We start from the raw sequence: 23,099 nt of genomic DNA on the forward strand, positions 1-23,099 counted from the left end.
TGCAAGGAATGCGATGGACTTTTCTTCCGCAGGGCTTGATGCCAGCTGCCAAAGCCTACCCATTTTTCCACAGTGGTGCCTGCGTCCTTCAGCCCAGCACATTTGCAGACTGTGTCTTCTTGGCAGCTGTTTCACTGGCCTGTGCTTTCTGCCTCTGCTATTTCTTTACTATATTTACACACTGCTTGCAATTTTAAACTGAGCTTTAGAGCACAGTGACTGCCATGTAGTATTTATTCATACAGTGTCCAGCAGAATGACCCAGACAGGGAACAAATGTGGCATTGCTGTAATTTATAGAATTATAGTATGGTTTGGGTTGGAAGAGACCTCAAAGATCATTCTATTCCAACTGTCCTGCCATGGCAAGGACACCTCCGACTAGACCAGGTTGCTCAAGGCTCCATCCAACCTGGTCTTGAACACTTCCCGGGATGGAGCATCCACAGCTTCCTTAGGCAACCTCTTCCAGGGTCTCACCACCCGCAGAGTGAAGAACATCTTACTTGTATCTAGTCTAAACCTGCCCTTTCCCAGCTTCCAACCCCTCATCCTATCACTGCAGGCCCTTGTAAAAAGTCCTTCCCCAGCTTTCTTGTAGGCCTCCTTCAGGTACTGGAAGGCTGCTATAAGGTGTCCCCAGAGCCTTCTCTTTTCCAGGCTGAACAAGCCCAACGGTCTCAGCCTGTCCTCATAGGAAAGATGTTCCAACCCTCTGACCATCTTGGTAGCCCTCCTCTGAACTGGCTCCAACAGCTCCATGTCTTTCTTGTTTTGGGGGCTCCAGAGCCAGGTGCAGTGTTCCAGGTGGGGTCTCAGGAGGGCAAAGGGGCAGAATCACCTCCCTCAACCTGCTGGCCACACTTCTTTTGATGCAGCCCAAGGTGGCTGGCTTTCTGGGCTGCAAGCGCACATTGCTGGCTTATGTCCAGCTCTTCATCCACCAGCACCCCCAAGTCCTTCTCCGCAGGGCTGCTCTCAATCCACTCATTGCCCAGCCTGTATCTGTGCTTGTGATTGTCTCGACCGACGTGCAGGACCTTACACTTGGACTTGTTAAACTTCATGAGGTTGGCCTGGGCCCACCTCTCAAGCCTGTCAAGGTCCCTCTGGATGGCATCCCTTCCCTTTAGCGTGTCAACCTCAATTATAGAATAACTACTGAAAGGCTAAAAATGGCATTTGTAGAAATATGTAGCTACCTGTGCACTGTGTAACTCTGTATACTCACAGTCTGTGTCAGTATATGACTTCAGCGCTTGCAGTACTTGCTGGGCCTCTCTTGCTCGGCAGTATCTGGTTCCTTGTGACCTACTGCATTCCACAGCCATATTGCAAAAAAAGTCCTCTGGTTGCTCTAGATCAGATGGCAGCTTGCCAAATCTAGTTTCTTTTGACAAATATTTTGTCAACAGTGAGCGAATGAAGGTGTTTATTCTTTTGCTAACTTTGTTGAAAATGTTTGATTAACTGTGTAGCACAGAGAATGAAACTAAACATAGGTGGGTGGCTTCCAGTGGATAAGAAAAAGACAGCATGCTCATGAACCTGGAAAGGGGAAAGCACTCAGGAAAATCTGCTGCCTTTCTTTTTGAGCTTAATTTCTGGAGCTATAACCTCCCCAGAAAGAACTCCTCTTGAACAATGTTATTTCAGACACCTCTGGTTTCTTCTTTGGCCAATTTTGTCATTCTGTAATTGCCACATTCCCTGGCTTTAGAAAGTGGTTTCCAGGATAGATGCACTGGCAAAGCCCCTCAATCCACAAATGCTGGAGAGAGAGGCAAGCTCTTTTGCTAACCCAAATGACCTAATCGGAAGGATTGAGGGAACAGGCACCTTTTGGGTACACCAGCACTTCACTATGTCTGAGCAGCATGCTGAACACAATGCTTGGGATTTTATGTGATTAAAAAAATCTGGTGGACAAGTAAGAAGAAAAGGTAATTGTTCTGCAGTGCAGTTCATGAAGTTGTGTAATTTAAAAAAAAAAAAAAAAAAAAAAAAGAGGAGTTGCTTTGTGGAGTAAATTGCTCTGGCAACAGGACTCCATTCCAGTTAGCTGCATCCTCAGTGGGGGTTTTGGCAACTGGCTGTGAGTTAAGGGTGCAAGCTGCTGGTTGTTTTCCCATCGCTGCCTGTCACAGCTACTACTTTGGCACTATGCAAGCACAGCAGCACCGATGCTTTTCTGTTTCCTGCTCTCTTCTGCTGCCCCCTCCTGTAGGTTGCACAGTTCACTTTGTGAACATAAGCATTTTAACACAGGCAACACAATTTCTTCTTGTGCTTTTAGTAAAGTTCAAATATTTGCTGAACCTACCCCCAGCCTGACAAGTTTTTCTGCTCAGTGAGGGATACAAAGCAGCTAGCCAGGGTTAATGGGAGTCAGTGGAAGGAGCAGAAGTAGAAGCCCTTTCCATTCTGTAGCCTGGTGAGGTTCAGTGGTGGTTCCCCAGGAGACAGTAAACCTGTCTCTAGACTCTAGGTTGCTGCTGTGCAATTTTCTCCTTGTGTAAGAACTGCTAAAGCTGGTAGATGCTAGAAGATTTCTACTTCAAGCAGGCAAAGCTCTGAAGTTTTATTTCCAGTAAAGTGTCGGCTCTGTGCCAGACTGTCTGATGTGTGGCATGTGGTGCTTCTGTTTGCACAGCAGGAGAAAGGTGATGACAGTAGAAAGAGATGAAGAAAATGTCTTTAGTAAGTTTCTGGTAGTGCTGGGCCTTGCTGGATCAGATGTTCCCTGAGCACAGTGTATCCCTGAAGCCCTTCTTCCCTGCAGTGGATGGTAGTTCAGGCTGACCAGCTGTCTGGCATGTATCACCGTGTATCAAGTTGGAGTGAGTCTACAGTGCTCTCTTGCAAATGCCAGTGCAGCCTCATGGCTGTGAGGGCCAACAGATCTGCTCCAGGCTTCACGTCTTTGTAGGCAGCTGCTTGAGATATGTTAAAAGTCAAAAGGGCAAAATCATGCTGCTTTAGTTGATAAAAAAAGATGCAAAAGGAAAATCCTTTTTCTCTTCCTAGGATGATATTGGCTTAGGAGGCAAGTTGTCATTTGCATCAGGGAAAGGGAGTAACCTTATTGCTGGTGGTTTTCAACACCAAATTGTATCAACTCTGAACAGCTTGGTCTGAATTCACTGTTGATGATGCTCTGAGTGGAAGGTTGGACTTGAAACCTCACGAGGTCCTGTCCAGCATGAATGGCTCTATGAGTACTGTGCATTAAACTTACTGACTGATGCTACAATTAATTTGTTCATCGGTGCCAAGGAGTTGCTACTTCATGGGGAAAAATAAAAAAAGTTCAAGAGAAGCAGATAATTAAGCATATTCCTTTGCTTTCTATGGAAAAGACACAAATCATTCTCCTACCTAAGCTGCGCACTTTGCCATGGAACAGCAGTTCCTTCAAGTTATATTGACCTCTTAGAGCAAATGATTTCCTTAAAAATCACATTTGGTACTTGATGGGTTCTCTGTCTCATTAGGGAGCCATTCAGATACAGCAGATCTGATTTTTACCACTAGATGCATTGCAAATTCTAGACAAAGTGGTTCATGAAGGTTCAGTTAGCAAGAAATGTGATTATAAAAATACCTAATGACTTGAATTTGCATATACAGTACAGATACTTTCCAGATACTGTCTTTTACTAACCTTTAAGTGCCAAATATACCTATAAATAAATAAGGCCGGATTTTGCCACACTATCTGACATTGACTGGAACCTTGCTCTAGGAATACGTCCATTTAAGTCTGCTGGACTGCTCATGCAGGAAAAAAACACTACATAAGACTGAAAGTGGCAGAATTTGGCCTGAATTTATCTAAATATGTAGGTAGTCCATACATATATACAGGCAACTTAGAAATATATGCATCAACTGCTTAACCACTTTAGTGCTCTTTCAACAGAATTCTTCTATGTTACTAGGTTTTTACAAAAGCAGATGGGGAAAAAGCTCTGTTGTTTAGCTCTGCTTTGCGGCATGTCATTTGCCAGCAGTGCTAGTGGCTTTACATCCCACACATGGATGTCCACTATTTCAGGTAGCAGAGGCACTGGTAACAGTCCACTGAAGGACTCATGCCAGCATCATCTGTAAAATCCAGCAATGCTAGAACCTGGGTGCCATCAGTCAGAGCACGAACATGCAGAACAGATGGAGGCAGGCTGGTGGATCATAACCAAGTACCCCACAACAGCAGGCATAATCCTGCTCCGTTCACAGAGCTCTGGCTGAAACCTACTCTGAATCTTTGGTGAAGTTAGCTGTTGACTATGAGAAGTACCTATTGATAAGGTCTGAATGGAGTGAGGTGGAGAACTGGCTTCAGTGCTCAACAGATGATAACTGTGCTGTCTAAAATACACAAATATACCACAGAATGATATGGCATTTGGAGAAGAGGAGGCTGAGGGGAGACCTTATCACTCTCTACAACTGCCTGAAAGGAGGTTGTAGTGAGGTGAGTGTTGGTCTCTTCTCCCAAGTAACAAGTGATAGGACAAGAGCAAATGGCCTCAAGTTGTGCCAGGGGAGGTTTAGATTGGACATTAGGAAAAATTTCTTTACTGAAAGAGTGATCAAGCATTGGAACAGGCTGCCCAGAGAAATGATGGCGTCACCATCTCTGGAGTTGTTTTAAAAATGTGTAGATGTGGCACTTCTGGACATGGTTTAGTGGGCAGAGTGGTGTTGGGTTAACGGTTGGACTTGATGATCTTAGACGTCTTTTCCAACCTAATGGTTCTATGGTTCTATCATTCTATTTCAAATGAGGCATCTTTTCCATTGGTATTTTAGGGTGAAGAAGGTCCCCCTGGCTTTCCTGGACTGAAAGGAGATAAAGGAGAAAAAGTAAGTCCAAGTCTTTATTAATTATATGGTGAAAAGTTAAGTTTAAGCTATTGTGGAAGGTTAATGAAAACATGCCCTCTTCTAAGACTTTTGTTTTACGTCTGTATTGTTTTTGTTGTACTTCTGTATTTTCTTGTTTTGTGTTAATAAGGTACTAAGAAAAGGAAACTATGCTGTTGTACTCTTTTCAGCAAGGTACACTTTAAAATCTTTAAACCTATTGACAATGCTCAGCAATGCTCTGGCAAACGTGGAGATCTCAAGGGCATGAACTTTGTCTAAACTTTGTAAAACTCCAAAACAAAGTAGAAGAGTGAAACAGAATAGAAGTTCTGTGCTAATGCCTCCATGTACAGAAATACCAGTGTTTCTTCAATATGAGACATGAAAGGCCAAAGATTATCATGTCCTTTATTGCACTGAACATAAATAACTTTTGGACTTAGATAGTTTTTAGCTGCTTACTGTGTCATCATCTCAAAAAAAAAATTATCCTACTCCAGACTTGCTCTATCGACTTGTATTTCCTTTGGACACATTTGTCAGATAAGCCTTAAACAATATTTACAGGAGGGATTTTAGGAACTTATACTTTTTCCACCTCTTGTAAAATAACGAATGTTCTGGATTGCAAGGCAAGATCTCCCTCCAAGTCATACACAGCAAACCAGTTCAGTTTAATCAGAGCCCAGTGGCAGTTTGCAGTACCCATGTCTGTTTCTCATTTGAGCCTTTTTTCACAATGCACTTAAAAAGACATAGCTGCAGTGCCTAGAAATAAAAACACTGAACCAGTTCCTCGCTATGAACATTGGCTTACCTGTTGTGTCTCTATTCTCTTATCATTCTCCATTTGTTCCTTAAATTGCCAGCTGCATGCAGCAAAAATTGCCTTTTCTCTGTGTTTGCTGCAGTCCCTGTTAACTGTGGTGCTGCCAGCCTCAAGATATTTAGTCCTGTTTGTCTTGATGCATAGGAAAATTTAAAAAATAGTGCCTGGTTTTCTGTTGCTTTATTTTCTACAGCTTTGCACGTTCACTGCTCTGAGACTCGCTTCCCGGTGGCCAGAGTAGTTTCTGAGGGCTGCTTGAGTTTTTAAAGTCTTCTTTTCTCTTTGCTTTTAGGCTCATTACTTATGTGCATTATAGCTTTGCCTAGAGGCTTATGAGCTTTGGGATGGATGCTGTACAACCACTGAGTAAAAAAAAAAAAAAAAAAAAAAAAAAAAATTAGTATTTAGTTAAAGAAGCAGCAGTATTTCGAGACAATGGAATGGTAGACAGAAAGGCTGAGGGGAGATGATATTAAGATGACTCAATGATTACGTGTCTAATTAGCTGCAGTGCTTTTATATTAATTTATTCTTAAATGAGTTCAGTGGCCAAGAGTGCCTAGCTCCTCATTAACAGCTCATCAATCGGCCATAGCATGTTAGTGTCAGCAGCACTCCTCCAGAGACTGTAAATAATAAATGTTTGTGTTGAAATGATTCTCCTCATTGTTTATTCTTGTCTTGACGTCTTACTCATGTCATTCACTTGTGACGGGTATTAATATCGTACTGATGATAACTCTATTGTTGTTACAGGGGTCCCTGGGCTCACCTGGACTTACTGGAAAGGATGGAGCAAAAGGAGAAGCTGTAAGCCTTTTTATTCCTCCCATATAATCCTTGCCTTTCAGTGCAAGGCAGACAGTGGAAATCAATCTGTATTGAGTGGAACATGTCTTGGGGATTTGTATGGCCATTTCAGGAGTGACAGAAATAAATGGCAGGATGTTAATAGCCCCAGTACTCTCCCTTGCACGTTTGCATGTGATGGCAGGTGTCGTATGGATTAGCCATCCTGAGAGGCTCCCGGGGCAGCTCTGTTGCCGTTCATTAAAATGGGAAAGGGGGCAGTCATGGCAGCCTGTGGTTTGGGACCCACTGCTGCGGCTGTGTTGGTTAATAGCTGCAGCTGCAGAGCCTGGCCATTTGTTTTAAGTCTGGCAAAGAGTCATCAGCTAGTGGAGATGGCAAGGGATGCAGGGAAGCATCCTGTGCTTGCACAACAGACAGGGGTAAGAGAAATAGATCTGTTGGTCATAGAAACAAGGACCTGAACTCTTCTTGTGTGCTGCTAAAAGCTAAGAGCAAAGGAGGAGGTGCAGGGTTTGCTCAAACAAGGACGAAGCATACCAAATATTGACTTTAAGAGGACTACAGTTGAGGCATAAAACCACAAACACATTTTCCAGAATCTTATGCAAGTGTGTTTTAGAGCTTTACCTCCTTTGATCACCATCCCTTTGAATTATCTTCATCTTGACGGTGGATCTTTATCATCTCATTCACTGTCCCTTTGTGGCAGTCATTTGATGGTGACTAGAGGAACTTGAGGAAAGGACTCTTTGGAAGGTCAGGCATATACAGAAGTAGTGGTACACAGCAGACAGGCTCTTTTTTTCCTGTCACTTTCAACCTGTTTGTGCTTTGCACCACACTTCTCCCACTTTGGAAAAACTGTAATAACTTTCCAATATAGCTTCCAGAACTGATGCAACTTCATCACATCAGACATGCCATAGTCTGAGATCAGACAGTGACATACCTGAACTTGCAAAATTTCTGATAGAATGTGTTTATTGCACTAAAAGTTCATTATTCAAGAACAAATGAATCACATTGTCTCCAAGGAATCCATGTTTGTAGATTGCAGTCAGTGCAAGCTGTTCACAACTTAGGGGACTTATTTCTTGCTACTTGGGTGGTTGTGTTTGAAGAGCAGATTAATAATAGCTGCTTCAATTTTTGGTTGATCTCTTTCTGCTTTTATTTCTGTGAAGAAAGCGCACTGCACACCTTCAGATCTCTGGATAGTGGTACTCACAACTGTAGATGTTGAATAATAGAGCTTCCGATTCTAAAGCTGTATGTAATGACTGTTTTGAGACAACCTAGCCTTTATAGAGAAAAGATTAACATTTACCACTGATATTGCTATTACTTGCAGGGTGAACCGGGACAGCCAGGAGCATTTGGACTGCCTGGGCCAGCAGGCCCAAAGGTGAGCTTTCCATTTCTTTGCTTGGACAGGTATATTTTTTTCACTAACTTTTTGTATGTGGATTGCTTGAATTACTTTTTGTTTATAACTTTCAATATTCTCACTGGTGAATGAAGAAACTCAAAATGCTCAGTTTCATCAAGGGTCTGCTAAGGTACCAGCGATTAGGCAAGGTATGTAAAAAGAAGAAATACCTTTTGTTCGGTCAACAGCACAGATGGAGAAGGTGACGGGAACATGTTATGGGGCACATAAGCCTTGCTTCATGTCTTCAGTAAGCCTTCCCAACTCTCACAAAGATACCAGTGAGAATTATTATCTGTACTGTATTACCAGGGGGAAAAAAATCATGGACTGATCCTAGCCTGGATGTTCTGCCTCTTTTGGGAACTTTAGTCTGAACTAGTAGACAGTGGCAAAATGATACAGAACTTGAGTCAACACTTATGTCACTGGGTTTGCTTCAAACAGGGTGCTTCTCTATGGGGATCTGGTGAGACTTAGCTGAATGCCAGAAATATGACTAAATTTTGAAGCCCTTCTCATGAGCAATTCTTTACCCTCAGCTCTCCTTGCCTTGTTCCCTAGTTACTAAGGGGTTAACTACCCATCAGCTGGTTTCAGTCTTGTTGTTATGACACAAAAAGAAGATGGTGCACTAGATTGACAAGTGTGTTTTCAGGGACATCGTGCACAGCAAGTTCAGCTCAGCCTGTGAAAGGTGCTGCAAAGACAACAGATCTATTGCTCAAATTTACTTCACCCAGTTCTGCTCCTGTACAAGCAAAGGTCTTTCTGGAAGAGCCATATCTGGTCATCTAAACCTCCCACTGAGTTCACTGATGTCTTTGTCCTCAAATAGGAGTTAAGTACCTGAACACCTTTCCAGATGTAGCCCTGATGGTCACTTGGCTCTATCCGAGAGGATTCTATGAAGCAGTTAGTTTATAGAGGTCCTTCTAGGTTTCTCAGCTATGGAGAAACACTTTCTCCAAAATGTCTTTTTTTTTTTTTTTCTATAGAGGGAAATGTTCATAATTTCCTAAAGTCTGATCAGGAGAGTTTTGGAACTAATGGTGTGTTTGTGGATTAGTGGAAATACTTGACAGCCATCCCACAGTTCTCCGTGGGAGCCATATTGCCTTCAGCAACACAAAGGGGTTGATCGTGGTAGCCGCATGGCAGCGTGTTCAGCGGGGTATAAATGACAGCTGTAAAGCAGGGCTGGGCTGAGCTGAGTGAAGGCACTCTTGATATCATTTTGCCCTTCTGTGGGATTTGGTAGCGCATGAAATGAACTGGATTCATCACCCACAAATGCCTGTCAGCTGCATCTCTCCTACCATATAAATAAATAAATACATATTTTCTCTCTGTCCTGCCTGTTTGCTGTAATGGAATTACAAATCAGTAGGCTATACAATGCTCCTTGTGGTATGAAGTACCTCACTCTCGCTTCGCAAAGCTTTTACAAACCAAGCTAAACTGAGGCATCTACATCTACATCCAGTAGGGCTCGATCCTGGAAAATACTCCGTATTTCCCACCAGGATCATCAGGCACACATTCAGGCAAGTAATTAGGCAATGTGGAATAGAAATTCAGCACTATGGACTGGGCAGGATAGGTGCTGGGGGGCTTGACCTAAAGATGTCTGACTGGGCAGTGCCAAGTGCTCCCAGGGAAGAGGTGAGCTTGGCTAACCCCAGCCTTGCAGCTACAGTGGCTAAATATAGAACGATCGCGTGTTTTCACAGTGACTTTTATTTACTTCAGCAGATGTGCTGGCTATATGCAGTGTCCTTGAGCTAGATTCTGGCCTAAGCTATTTTAAGAAACAGTCCTGACTTTGCTGACTGGGATTTAAAGTCTAAAATATGAATCCACACTCCTTTACTCCTCGGCATAAAGCCCAACCACCTCGCCAGTGTGAAACAGGGTGTATAGAGACGGGCGGAGGTAGAGCAATAAGAAACGTCAGATCTCCAACTACTTTTGTAATGATTGTTTCTTTCCAGATCACTTATTTTCGTTTAAAATCATGAGCATCAGTACAGTGGCTTTGAGCTCTGCTCCATGCTCCATGGAGAACTACCTTGCAATTTCTTTGGTTGGTTGGGATGTGATCCTTCCCGGCTCAATCCATCTTCATTTGCATCGAGGCAGGCAAGTGCAGTGCATGCTCAGCAGCTGTACATGTATCCCAGGAAATTCAGCCCCCTGTTTATCTGCTTGGCTGAGGGGTTTCCAATCTTTTGCCTCAGTGGGAATTGCCAGCACTTTCTTTTAAGGAGGTGCCTCACAGCTTGCACAGACCTCAGTAATTGCGTGAGGCTTCCACTAGCACAGATAAGGGTCTTGCAGCCTTCTGGTAAAACGACTTCAATCCACAGAGGTACCGTAATGGATGATGAGACTGTTAGGGTACATGTATGGGTTACAGGAAAGAAATGGCCTTAGTATGTCATCCCTGGGTTTACTGCTTTTGCTGCTCAGTGAAGTCTCCAGGGGAGATTATTCCTAGCTCAGTGACTTCATCGTAAAAATGTGTGGGTTTCTTTGTGTTTGGTTTTTTTTTTTATTTTTCATCAAACTTGGTGGGTAAACTTTGTTGCTCACAAAGAAGGATGTATGATCTCGCTGGCTACAAGCTGGTGGAAACAAAGAGCTCTCAAGTCAGCATTGTGCTAATCAGTGTTGGAGCTTCTGGTAATAGAACATGCCATAGTGGACTGAGATGGAAGAAATATCCACTGCTCAGTGGAGAAAGCTCCCACATCAATATGTGGGACTGTCAGGTTAATTTAAATGGAGTAAGTGCATCTGGAGAAAAAGGCCATAGCTCAAGTCCCTTACTGTATGATATTATACCAGTGAAACAAAGCTTGAATTTTTGAGATCAGTCCCTTTAGCCTGAAAAAACCTGCAGCAAATATTCAACTTTTTCCTTCTTTTTTCTGTATCTTTAATCAAAGGTTAAAGAGATTTTTCATGGCCGTCATTGCTGTGGCACTGACATAGCTATAGCGTTCCCATCTGAACTGACAATTATCTGCACTTGATAGGAAAAACAGAGGGAGAGGGGAAAAAATTAAGCCTTTGAAATATAAAGTATTAGGTAAGAGTTTCATTTTGACAAATTTGCTTCTTGTTTGCTTCAGCTGTCGAAGGTCTCACACTGCTCTGGTGTACCAGACATGATCTCAGCACAGGCCTTGAGTGGGATCAGCAAGTCTTCTCATCCAGACAAACCCAGTTTCTCTATCTATAACTTTTGCTGAGTGATATAATCATGTTTTATGTAATAGTACTGAGTTGGACTTTGATAATTTGGACAACTTGGAGCAGGCCTCTCTGTCTGTAGGAGTTTTGCCTAGACTTTGATAGTGGTCTTTTTCTGCAGGGTGAAGGGACAGATTTAAGTGCATGCCTGCTGCTCCCTCTCTGCCATTAGAGGACTTGCACCACTTCCCGACCTTGCAGAGGTCCTCAGGTGCCTGATGTTGTAGAGATCCCAGAGCCACTTTTGCTTGTGCTGAAACCCAGCTCTTGTTAACCTGTTTAAGACTCTCCCTTCCACGTTTGCCGTGTGCTCTTCCATACTTACCACAGGTTCAGCTGCTTTGTATCTAGGCTGATGAACTGCTCACAAGCTTTAGGGCACAGCTTCATCTGCATTTGCAGCAAGTATGCCTGTACTTTGTTCCGCCAACACCGTGTTCAGGAGCCAAGACAGAGCTCAGTCACCCTGCACACGACAGGCTTGCAATGGCTGACATTGCAAAACTTCTGAAATAACCTATGGAGGAACTTGCATGGGACAATTTGCCTTTGTAGGACAAGATGGAATGCAGAAGGATAAAACTTGATAATAACTGAGTGCTGGGGACAGACGAAAACATCGGGGGGTCACTTTGGGTAAGCAGCTGGAAAGTCAGACTCTGCTTCCTGTATCAGTGCTGAGGCAGTTGAGAAGCCCCTGTGAACCCAGGAGTGCAGCTTACATTTCTGATTAACTGATTTTATACTTGGCTTTTATGTGAAACATTTTCTGGTGTTTTACTGTATCTCAATTCCTTGACAGGGATCCGAGGGAAAACAAGGTCCTCCAGGAATTAAAGGCTATGTGGGCGCACCTGTAAGTTATGTCTCTTCTTAAATTTTTAATTCTCTGCAATCTTCCTCTACTTTTGCAGTCTGTTCTGCCCACCTATATTATTATTATTATTATTATTATTATTATTATTATTGTTGTTGTTGTTGTTGTTGTTGTTGTTGTTGTTGTTGTTATTATTATTAAGCAGTAAAGGGTATGTCTGACCACTTACCTGTACTATGTCCAAATAGTGACATTTTCTTGACTTCAGCAAGTTTCTTCCGACTTCTTTAAATGAGAACAGCCCTGTAGCCAGTAGAGAGATGTCAGTAGAAATTACTTTATTATCAAGATAACAGCTGGTGATTTTGTGATGCTACCACTGTAATGTAATTGCTTTGGTCTGTGTTGATGCACCATTTATATGGTGCTTGAAAACTTCATCATAACACCAACAAAAAAATATTACCTCTCAGCAAGTTTCCAATGACATTTTCAAAACTGTCCGGGAATGGCCTTTGGGCTCAGGGGACAAACGTGCCTTGAATGAATGGACAACAAGACCAAAATAAATCAGATTCTGTCAAGTTAACATCTCTGTCTTGTGGTCTCACCTTGGTAATTATGGAGGCAGCCTTTAAGCTGGTGTTGTAAAGGCTGATTGGATTTGCTGGGGTTTAATGACCCAACTGTACATCAGTGTGCTTTAGTGGCATACCAGGCGTGACCATGCACTGACAGGTTTCCCTGTCCCAGCCAAAGACTTGCTTTACAACTCACTACAAGAGGCCCAATGTGCTCTAAAGATTTTGGTCACTTTTGTCTTTGCCCAGATGCATGCTGTTTTCTTGTATGTTCTGAGGCTGAATTGTATTAGGCTTGAAGATGATGAAATGAATATGGGGGTGGTGTTACCTTCCCATGTGATAGACTTGCAATATTAATGAGATGAATGGAGAAAACTGTAAGGGCACTTCCTTCCTGGTCCTTGAATCACTTTTTTTGTGTGAGAAGCAAAGTGCCAGCATGTGGTATGCTGTTACTGAAGGTCCTGTCCATTTCTGTCGTAAGACTGACATTTGGCTTGGGCTGCTGAGGAGGAATAAGGCCATACTCTTCTACTCAGTCTATATCAGAGCTCCTTTAGTGCATTAAAGGAGTCATACTTTTAAACCTCACTGCCATTTGATTTTTGGAAATAGTGACATTATTGTGTCACAGCCTGGGAAGACGTGCAGGCTCAGTTTGGGTCATTAGAGGTGGACAGGGCTATATGGAGTTTGCTTACAGTCAACCATGGCCTGAAATCCGAAGATCTTAATAGTTATCTAAATCATCCTATCAGCCAAATAAACCAAAGAGACATGTAGTTCTCTTTAGCTTGGAGGTAAGGCTCCACTATAGTGTAAAGTAAATTGAAGTTTAAATACAAATGTATTATTAGAGTAAGAAGCATTTTAAGCTTTGTCAGTTTTAGAGAGGTCACTACTAACTGAGCAGATTTGTCTGCCTGTAGCCATTAGTTGGTTGCTCAGTTGCCTCAATAAAGGTAAAATACAAGGTTCTTCCCATGCCAAGGGAAGGTGAAATCTGTTCCTGCCCATTGAGTAGATTGCCTGTATTGGCATTGCTGTCTTTCATCAAACTAAGCCTCAGCAAATGGTTCTGGTGTACCTGAGAGGAGATGAATAATGCAGTCCAGATGAACACTGGCATTTAATTCACAGTGCAAAACTGTGCTTGGGCCTCCAGGACAGGGATTATCTAGCATTTGCCAGTTCTCAAAGGTACCTGCTGTCTTCCTAGCTACTGCGTCCAAAACCACCAGGAATGGGCATTCTTGCTTGTTTATGCAATAGGTTTTTCCATCAGTATTGTCCTCTACCTAAGTCCTCATTGTTTATGAGCAACATGAAAAATGCAGAGCATTGGTTGTTTTCCAAACCATCTGCAGCTGTGGTGCGTTCCCTGTCTCTCCACACTGCTCTTGGCAGGAGGGTCATGTGTCTGTGGGCGATATAATATTACAGATGTTCTTGGGCCCACAGGTCAACCCTGCTCTGTGAGTCTGCTTAGACCATGCTTGTGGCCAAGTTTGAGCACTGGCAACACAGAAAATGTCCTTGAGGTTCACTTCAATAGGTTGTGCAGACATGCACACTGTTTGGGCGAATAGAGAAGGTAACTGTGCCACTACTTGGATTGAGTTTTATAATCTCTTTTTATTTTCAGGGTCTACAAGGAGAAAGAGGAGAAAAGGGAGCACGGGGTGACAAGGTATTCCTGCTGCATGCTAGGAAAAGCCAGGTTGCTCTTTGCCATTGCCCTTTAGGTGGGGTGGGCTGCCAGACCAGCAACTCTGGAGGGTGACTGATGATGGAGCTTCCTCACTGCACTGCATCTCTTGATGCTGTCTGGAAATGACATCCCAAGGGACTGCAGGAGGGCTTTATGGATCTCTGGTGTCTACTAGGCACCTATTTATGGACTTCTTGTCTGTGTGTAGCAGGGGATGGAAGAGTGAGAGGAGCAGTGGGGTAAAGGGATGTCTCTGAGGAGATTTAGCAGGGTGTCCGCACTGTGGGCACCACCTGGGAGTTGTGAATGACCACTGACTGCTGCTGACCACATCTGCATCCAGCATTTCCCTGACTCACTGCAGTTATGCTCACAACATAAGCTGCTTATCCAACTTCCTACATTTCTGCCCTCTTCCATCACCACAAGCTCAATTTTTTGATGAGTATCAGGTAGTTTCTCTGTTAAAGTCTTCATCCAACTGGTGCTGCTTCCCAGTTCTCTGCTCTCTCTTGTCTGGTAGTAGCTGTTTTATAAAGCACAAGACTGGGATTTGAATCACATTATTGGATCGCTAGAGAGACCAAGACCTTATTATACCTGGAATAAGCATTTAATAGGAGAGCTGGGTGGACACAAAATTTTCATTATTTCAGTTTGCTCATCGTGTTCAGAGACACCTCAGATATTCCCACGCTTCTTCTGCAGACCTGTGAGACAATACTTAAGCCTCACCAGAAATGCCTCCAAAAGTGTGTTTTGCTGCCCCAGCCAGGAAAAGTGGGTGCTGGCTCGCTCCTGCTGTGACAGGCAGTGGGAGATGTCGTGTCACCAGGCTCTCAGTTGGACCTAAGTCCCCCCTTTTCTCATGCAGGCAAAACAGGCAACATGGCCTTTCTTGCAGCCCTGAGCAATGGCCTGTCTTGCTAATGTCTCAGTTTGGTCCTGAGACAGGAATATCTCAGTGCTGGTCTGGCAGCTTTGCCTGTGTTCAAGCTGTCTTTAGTGATATCTGGCTGTATGTGTTCGTGCAAATGAGGGAGTTATAAGCTTGGTAGCACAACTTAGTTCCCATTTCTCACTCTCCATCTCCTTCTGGAGAAGAAAGCCAGAGATTTACACCAAGCTTTTGTCTACTGGGAAAAATTATGAATAGACCGTTAATGTGAAATACTGTGTTTTTCTTTACCATGCGTTAAGGTGTCTATTCCTGGTGTCCATTTTTTTGTATATGGTGAAGTAGCCATGACTGTGTTTCGTATTATCTATCCTCGCTGCTACAGCTAGAGCAACAGGATGGATTGTACTTCGTCTTCCGTGTGCTTTTGCCTCACCCTTTTGCAGGACTGGCTCAGTGTGTTGTGTCTAGCCAGTGCCTCTGCTGCTTTTCTGGAGGCGAGGCTGTCTAATCTGCTGGAATATTTGGCTCCCGGAAGAAAATCCATCTTTCTGACATCACCATGATGGGAGAGGAAGCTGGAGCTGTGTGTGGGCAGGCAGCTGACTAAGCTAGAGGAAGATTAAAGTGGGGGAAAAAATGAATTAGGTTTTGTTTCATTAAAAGGATATGCACAATTAGTGCTCCTTTTTTTTTTTTTTTTTTGTTCTGGAGCAGCCAGATCTCTGCTACAACAATTGTACTTTGATTTTTTCCAGGCTTTAATGATGGTCTCAGAGCACCCGCTGCCATTGCTTTTACTTCTACCAGTCAGTACTACTGTGAAAACAGTGGGCGTAAATTCGGCGGGCCAAATATTTTCTTGTCTGCTTTTCAGTCTGTAACTTGAATACTGACACCTACGCAACCTGTGTTTCTTTGTGCCTGAGGAGAAAAGTGTTTATATCAGACGAGAGCATTAGCCCATGCACTGAGTATTGGTCTATCGAATCTGCAGCCTAGTATCAAAAAAAAAAGGCTACATATCCCATTATACATCATGCTGACATATTCTCATATCCTGGGACCTCAGATGCAAATATTGAGGTTTTATAGTGAAGTTTCCAAATCCAGGAGTATCAGTTACACCTGTGCTTCAGGAGAGCCAGTGCACAGTACGAGTGATACCTTATGTCCTTTTGCATCCAGCGGGCTTGCTGTAGAGCCCAGGACAGACTCTGCAGAGATTAGCATGATGCACTTCCAGGCCAACATAAGCCATATATGTGTGTGATACTTGGCATCACTAAATTTAGGCACATAGAGCAGTTCGACATGACATGGGGCATTGCGTTTGCTGCATGAGCATGTGTCTGTCCTGTAAATCCTTGTCTGTCATATTGGAGAAGAGCTCACGTAAGGAGGCAGGTGCCTCTGTGCAGTGTCTTTGCCCTCCTTCAGTCTCTCCCAGGGCCCTACAGACTCTTGAGGAACAATTTTTCCAACAAATCATTGCACTTTCTAATTGGTAGAGGTCAGAAAACAGCACTAAAGTTTCTGTGGACTTCGGATTTCCCCCGGTTGCTTATGACTCTTCATTATTTTATTCCACTGGTTAAAAGCAGAGAAAACAATAGAGCATAGGAGAAGGAAATAGAGTCTTCAAGTGAAAATTTGAGAACAAAATTTTTATTGTATTTGTTCCTGTTTTGAAAAAAACCCCAACCTTTTTCTAGATAGTCTTTTTTAAAGAATGCAAAAAATAATAAAAAATATATGTCATGACAGATTTTTCTAAAGAAACAACTGAAAGCACAATCGTTTGGAGTGTTTTCAAACACCTTTATTGTATATATTTGTATAAATAATACATTTTTCTTTCACAGCTCCCATTACTAGCAGTAAGAACATTGACACTTTTCTATTTTGGCAGCTAAAACAGCATGTGCGAAGTACTCATTGCTGCAGTGTATTGATGTTAAAAATTCTCCTGAGAATACACTGCACATTTTGTCAGCAATCCACCAGACTTCGCTTACTGAAACTCAAATTCAGGATACTCGTGGTTCATTCAGTGTAAAGGAAACCAATAATGTGGAAACTATCACCCCAAAAACAAGTAGATCTGGATTTCAGGTGCTTTCTCTAAGGTACAGGTCTCTCTAATTTCAATCCTTGGATAAATAATTTCGAAGTAACATTTATGTTACAAGACTTATTGACTTTCTAAAGGTGATAAAGAAATAAATTGTTTTGCAAATCCATTTCTGACTTGCTGAATCAATGTTTTCAAAAGGAGCTAATTAAATTTGAGGCTGTAAGTGTGGGTTTGCAGATAATAAGAGGTCTAACAGGGATTCTGTGGGATAGTAATCAGAATTAAGATGCCTGAAACGTTAAAAAAAATAGAGTAAAACTAATATTTTGCTGTCACTCCTTGTACTCGTAGAATTTTGTTTTTACATGCATATTTATGTTAACAGTGGCACTGTGTGTGTGTATTTGCTAATTTAGATTCAGTTGTGTGTGCAGGATCCAAGCAAAATCAGTGTTTCATTTTACCAGTGTTTATGCATTTTACAGAGTAAGAGAAAGTCCCTATTTCAAAGTTTTAAGCTAAGGAGGCTGGAATGGACAAGGGCCACAATCTGTAAGACAGAAGTGAAGTACAGCAGGAGTGTGTCATTGATCTAGTCATCATCTCTATCAAGGATCTGAATATAAAATATGGAATAATTTAAGCTTGAATGTGGAAGTACAGTGGAGGTCATGGTCAGAATTTAAAATGGTCTTGAACACATAATCCTCCAAAGCAGAAGATGACACTGAGAAGGGGGAGCTGCAGGATGCTTCATACATGTAGGACAACAAATTGCACACTGCTACAGATTGGGAACAACTGATTAAGACACTGTCCTGCAGAAGGGGGTTTGGGGTAAAGTAAATATTATCCTGGAATTTAAACAGAAGAATACCCTATAAAACATAAAATAAACTTTCTGCTCAAAATTAGCCTCAGTTGTGTCCAGTTGCGTGCACTAGCTACAGTGAAGACATGGAAAAATTGGACAGTGCACAAATGAGAGCAACAAAAAAGATTGGAGGTCTGAAAAACATGCCCATGAAGAAAAGTTGAAAGCATTGAGGTTGTTTAGTCTACAGAAGTTTGAAGGGAGAGTTTTGTAAGTCTTCAAATACATAAAAGGCCATTGTAAACATGAAGGGAGCAGTCTGTTCTCTTTGGGGGTTAAGGAAAGACATACTAGTCTGAAACTGTAGAGAGAAAGTCAGGTTTAGGTACAGGGGGAAAAAATATACCTTCCGGTATTAAAAATAAAGTAGTGCAATAGATTGCCTCTGGACTTTGTGCACTGTGCAACTCTGAAGACATATAGGAATAGATTAATTGTTCCCCCGGCTTATGGAAAGCAAAGGTGAAAAACGGAAGTTTTTTCTGAATTGGATAAAAATGAGATATTGCTGGATTGTGGATTCATTACTTTTGTAAGAGCTGTTCTGGGCTGATGTGCTCCTGGTGCACTTTGTCCAATTTACATGAACCCACCTCAGCAGGCAGAAGAGGGATACCTATGTGGAAAGTTGACTCTAAATTCACATCCCAGCTATTTGCTGCTAAATTTTCTAGATAGACAAGTGCCAACAGTTAGCGAAGACAAAGGATAAAAATTTCTGACTGACTACACTTCCTCCACCTCCTTCTTACTGGATGGAGGCTCCCAGCAACTTTTCATAGTACAGATGTGGGAATTTAGCCATTTTCTCTATTGGGTTGTCTTGAATTTCTCTTCTTATTCCTTATTCTTGGAGCGGGTAACATGGACATCTCCTGCAGAATGTTGACTTAAGCACCACAGATTTGACTTATAATAGTTCTTTCTTTTCTCTCTCCAGGGAGAACGAGGCCTAGATGGGTTGCCTGGAAAGCCAGGTGTGGAGGGGAAACAGGTACGTGACAATACTCAGCAACTGGAGGCTTTTCTTTGGAATGAGTGGAAGGTGATTCTAAAACTGAGACTCATCCTGGGTGGCTTCTGAGTCATGGCAGGACCCTGTTGCATTAGCAGTTTTTATACTCCTTATTCTAAGGATCTTTGTTGGCACAGTTTTCTTTGTTTGGTGCTAGAATTAAATTGTAATGCAATATACAGTTAAAGGAAATGCCAGTCCTTTAAACATGATAGGTTAGATGTTTCTCTTAATTTTCATTAAAGACATAAGGAAGCACATATAAAAATCCAGTTATTTAAGCCTGACTTTTATAAACTCTTTTTTCCCTCCCACAACATGAAAGACAGAGAACTGGATTTAATATATTTGACTTGGTTTTGATAAGAAAGGCTTGACACTATTTACATTTTTAAGACAAGATGAAAACAGAAAATGGCCTAAAAGATCAGGGCATTTCTGCTGATCAGACAGATAATGCTTTGTCTAAAACTGCTGTCTGTAGATCCCCCAAGACTATTTTCATTATGCAGGGTATGATACCTAATGAGAGACATCCTTTATTCCTAAGGATCTTCTGGTCTAAACAGCAAATGACAGAGTGAGGAGGAGAGGCTAAAAAGTTATTTGCCAAAAGCTACGCAGCTAATCATTGCCACCCTTGAGCCTGATGCCTCCAGGCTGCTACACCTGCATCCTATTCACTAGCCCTTGCTGTTTCCCTCTCTGGAACGGATTATTTGGAGGCACGTTTTTGCAGTTGCAGGGGTGGAGGAACTGCATGTCAAATCCTGAGGACAGCTCATCTTCAGGTGGTTGATCCTGCTGCTCAAACAGACAAAGCATCTGCTGGGATCAGACCTGAATGTGCTTTACAAGAACAGCAGCCATGTGCTGCCCCAGTGCCTTGCTCTCATGCTTTTAGCAGAGTTTCAACTTGACTTTGTTGGGAAGCATTTTTGTTTCCATATGAGACACGTCTTTTGTATTTAGACAGCAAGGTATAGTGTCATTAGCAGTCTTAATCTGTGTTAAATCTTCCTCTCTGTGAGGTGATAGACATTATTGCACTAACTGTTCTGCTTCTCATTGGGGGATTTGACAATTAATCATCACTTTCTCTCTGCTCTGTTCCTCAGACACAGTTTACCCTATACCAGGAAGTATTTCTCTAGTTAGTGTTTATCGCTATCCTTATAAGATGGAGATGATTTCCAGTGCTAGATGTGGCACTGAAATTACAACTAACTATGTTCAGTACACCTATTACATTGTTTACAGGACTGGTTTATACTTGCAACAAATGTAGATGAAGTGAGAAATTGCAGAGGGATGTGCAGGTGGATACTGATTGTTTGCGACTTTGAACGAACCATTTCTCCAAGTGACACTCTGTTACAGAAGTTGGGTTTTTCTGAAGTTTTTTTGCCTTTTTCGTGTCTAGACACCTAGCAGTGGGCAAATCTTCATGCCTGAATTTTATCCTAGATTTTGTTTGACACCAATATACTCCCTGAACTGCAATCCTTCTGAACCAGCTGAAATTGAATTGCTGTCATTGTAGCTGCTGTGGCATCTACATCCTTATTCCCCTTTCTCTCTACACAGCAGAGCCAAAGCAGTTTCATGTGTTGCAGTAGTTCCTGTCCCAGTGCAATGGGATATAACTGTTCATGCTGTTGATACCCAAACCTGCAGCCTTATGTTTCTCCTGTACTTTAAAGGAATTGCAATTGATCACCTGTAACGTGTGAACCAAAATTTTTTTCTCTCTGTTTTACCTGTTTATAGGGCCCTGCTGGAAACCCAGGCTCTCCAGGTGCCAGTGGGACCAAAGGAGAAAAGGTGAGTTGGGATGGGATGCATGAGAGGGGTTTGGACACACCTTTGTTAGTTCCTCCTTGGGCCCTCAGGGCTGAAAAGATCAGGACTGTTGGCCTAATACTTATCTTGTGTATATAAATGAAGCTTATATGCATTTAAATGTTTCACTTTTCTGATGTTGCTTCAGTCTGAAATGGGTGTGAAAGAGTGCTAAGTCATGTCTGGTTATAGCTCCTCTGCTCTTAGTTTAACCTTCATAATGGGAGTAGAAGGAAGTAGATAGTAGTTTGGCTCAGGAAATCTTCCTCGCCTAAGAAAGCTGGGTAGAAATACCAATATGTTCATGTAGGTGCTGGTTTTCTGACTCAGGAGATGTAGAATAGACTCAGAAAGTGCCAATCAAACGAGCCCAACCTTCTTACCTGCAAAATAATTATTCATCGCTCTCAGCAGCAATTTTGACCTCGCTATTTTACAGAGTTATTAGAGTTCCCAGGGCAGCCTTGTTTCCCTGTCTGCTAGAGGTGACGTTGTGGTTTTGGTATTTCCTACCTAATTCTTTGGCATGAGTGGAAAAGCATGCCAAATTCTGGATTTTCTTTCTCCTTTTCTACTCCAGATAAGGCAGTGAGTCTTATCTAAGAACGCAGAGATCAGAAGCAAATCTCCCTGTTTCCCATTACTTTCCCATGCAGATTCAACAACTATAGGTGAGGATTCAGAACTCTCTACAAGCAGGGCACATCCACTGAGGTGATAAGGCACAAGATCTTTGTGCTCCAGAATGTGTGCAGCAGAGAACAGTCCTGAGTTTGTAACACTTCATCTATATCTCTGAAGTGGCTGCATTTAGTACTTCCAGAAGGTGTTGAGCTCCTTGCTCCATTACTTTCAGTGCAGCTGATGTGTGTCTTTTCAGTCTTTCTGGCATAGTATGGACTCTCTTTAGAATAAATAAAAAATAGTAATTAAACTTGTCTTAAGAGGAAAGAGCATGAAAGCAATGTTGGGGCATTTGGAGACCTACATGAGTAATGAATAGAGTGTGAAAGGAAGCTATACGATAAGTTTTTCATTAGTCTGTACCTGAAGTAAAGGATATACCTTCTGGACAGTTAGTCTTAAAGCATAATAAATGGTGGACGCTGCTGGAGAAAAATGTGCTGGAACAAATTGATAGCCTAGATTGCAATAAATCATGTAAAGAGGGTGTAGCATCTCAGTGTCCTGCAAACACTTACAGCATGATTCTGCTCTGTAAAATGACTTGGGAAATGACTCAGAGGTTTGCTTTTGTTTTGTGTTATGTTATGCATTGTGCTATGTTGTGTTTTGTGTTAAGTTATGTTTTTTCTTTTCTTTCATGTTTCCCTGCAGGGTGAACCAGGACTTCCAGGATTGCCTGGCTCTACAGTAAGAATTTTTTTTAACTTTCTCTAACATTGTAGGCATTGTTGCATGAGAAGAAAAGGTAGGACGACTTCACTAAATAAGAAATGTTCTTAAATGTTTGGGGTTTGTTTGTTTTTGTTTTTTTTTTTTTTTTTTTAATGAAGTTTAAGGCAGCGAAGATTTTTGAAGGCAAGTGATGAGTTCCAACAAGGAAATGCACTGCCACAATTTTGGAAGATTTTGAAATGTGAAGATTAGGACTTGAAGAGGCAATTAAAGCATTGCCTCAGGTGCATCAGAGAGAGCAATATTGTGACAGGACTGTGTGGTTTCAGGGACAGTTGTTGAGTTGATGCCTAGTGGCCTTTGGAAAGTAGAGCCTGTGAAAGTTATAAAAGCAAATGAAAGTTCAGAAGTGAGTTGAATCACTGAGTGCTTTTGTCATGGGCTGGATGTGAGAGTTGGGAGGTAAGAAGAAAAAGGCAATTTCTGATGAGAGGAAATGATCTTTCCTTGCATCATGTCTGAAAAAGTTCTGGTGGAATATGAGACAACTAGGAGCTGTTGTGCTGAAATCAGGAAATCAGTGATAAAAAAAGCAAACAAAGAAAATAGGAGAGTGGGGTGGATCTTTCCCAGGGCACTAGATTTTCATGCCTTTGTGCACCCCTCTACCTTCATCAATGCCTTCAGTGACCCCAGAGGTCACTAGCAGGGACGTAAGGAT

General features: G+C 42.2%; 1 protein-coding gene across 1 annotated transcript in view; it reads left to right on the forward strand.

Moving 5' to 3' along the window:
• COL22A1 (collagen type XXII alpha 1 chain) overlaps nucleotides 1-23,099 on the forward strand; it is a 210,153-nt gene that overhangs the window by 99,353 nt on the left and 87,701 nt on the right. The window contains exons 12-19 of the mRNA XM_086466066.1: nucleotides 6,458-6,511; nucleotides 7,866-7,919; nucleotides 12,004-12,057; nucleotides 14,248-14,292; nucleotides 19,103-19,156; nucleotides 20,948-21,001; nucleotides 21,477-21,485; nucleotides 22,358-22,393. Coding sequence (XP_086322192.1) covers nucleotides 6,458-6,511; nucleotides 7,866-7,919; nucleotides 12,004-12,057; nucleotides 14,248-14,292; nucleotides 19,103-19,156; nucleotides 20,948-21,001; nucleotides 21,477-21,485; nucleotides 22,358-22,393 — 360 coding nt within the window. The remainder of the gene's footprint in view (nucleotides 1-6,457; nucleotides 6,512-7,865; nucleotides 7,920-12,003; nucleotides 12,058-14,247; nucleotides 14,293-19,102; nucleotides 19,157-20,947; nucleotides 21,002-21,476; nucleotides 21,486-22,357; nucleotides 22,394-23,099) is intronic.

Source organism: Leptosomus discolor, chromosome 5, assembly GCF_034619465.1.
Source record: "Leptosomus discolor isolate bLepDis1 chromosome 5, bLepDis1.hap2, whole genome shotgun sequence".
NCBI lineage: Eukaryota > Metazoa > Chordata > Aves > Leptosomiformes > Leptosomidae > Leptosomus > Leptosomus discolor.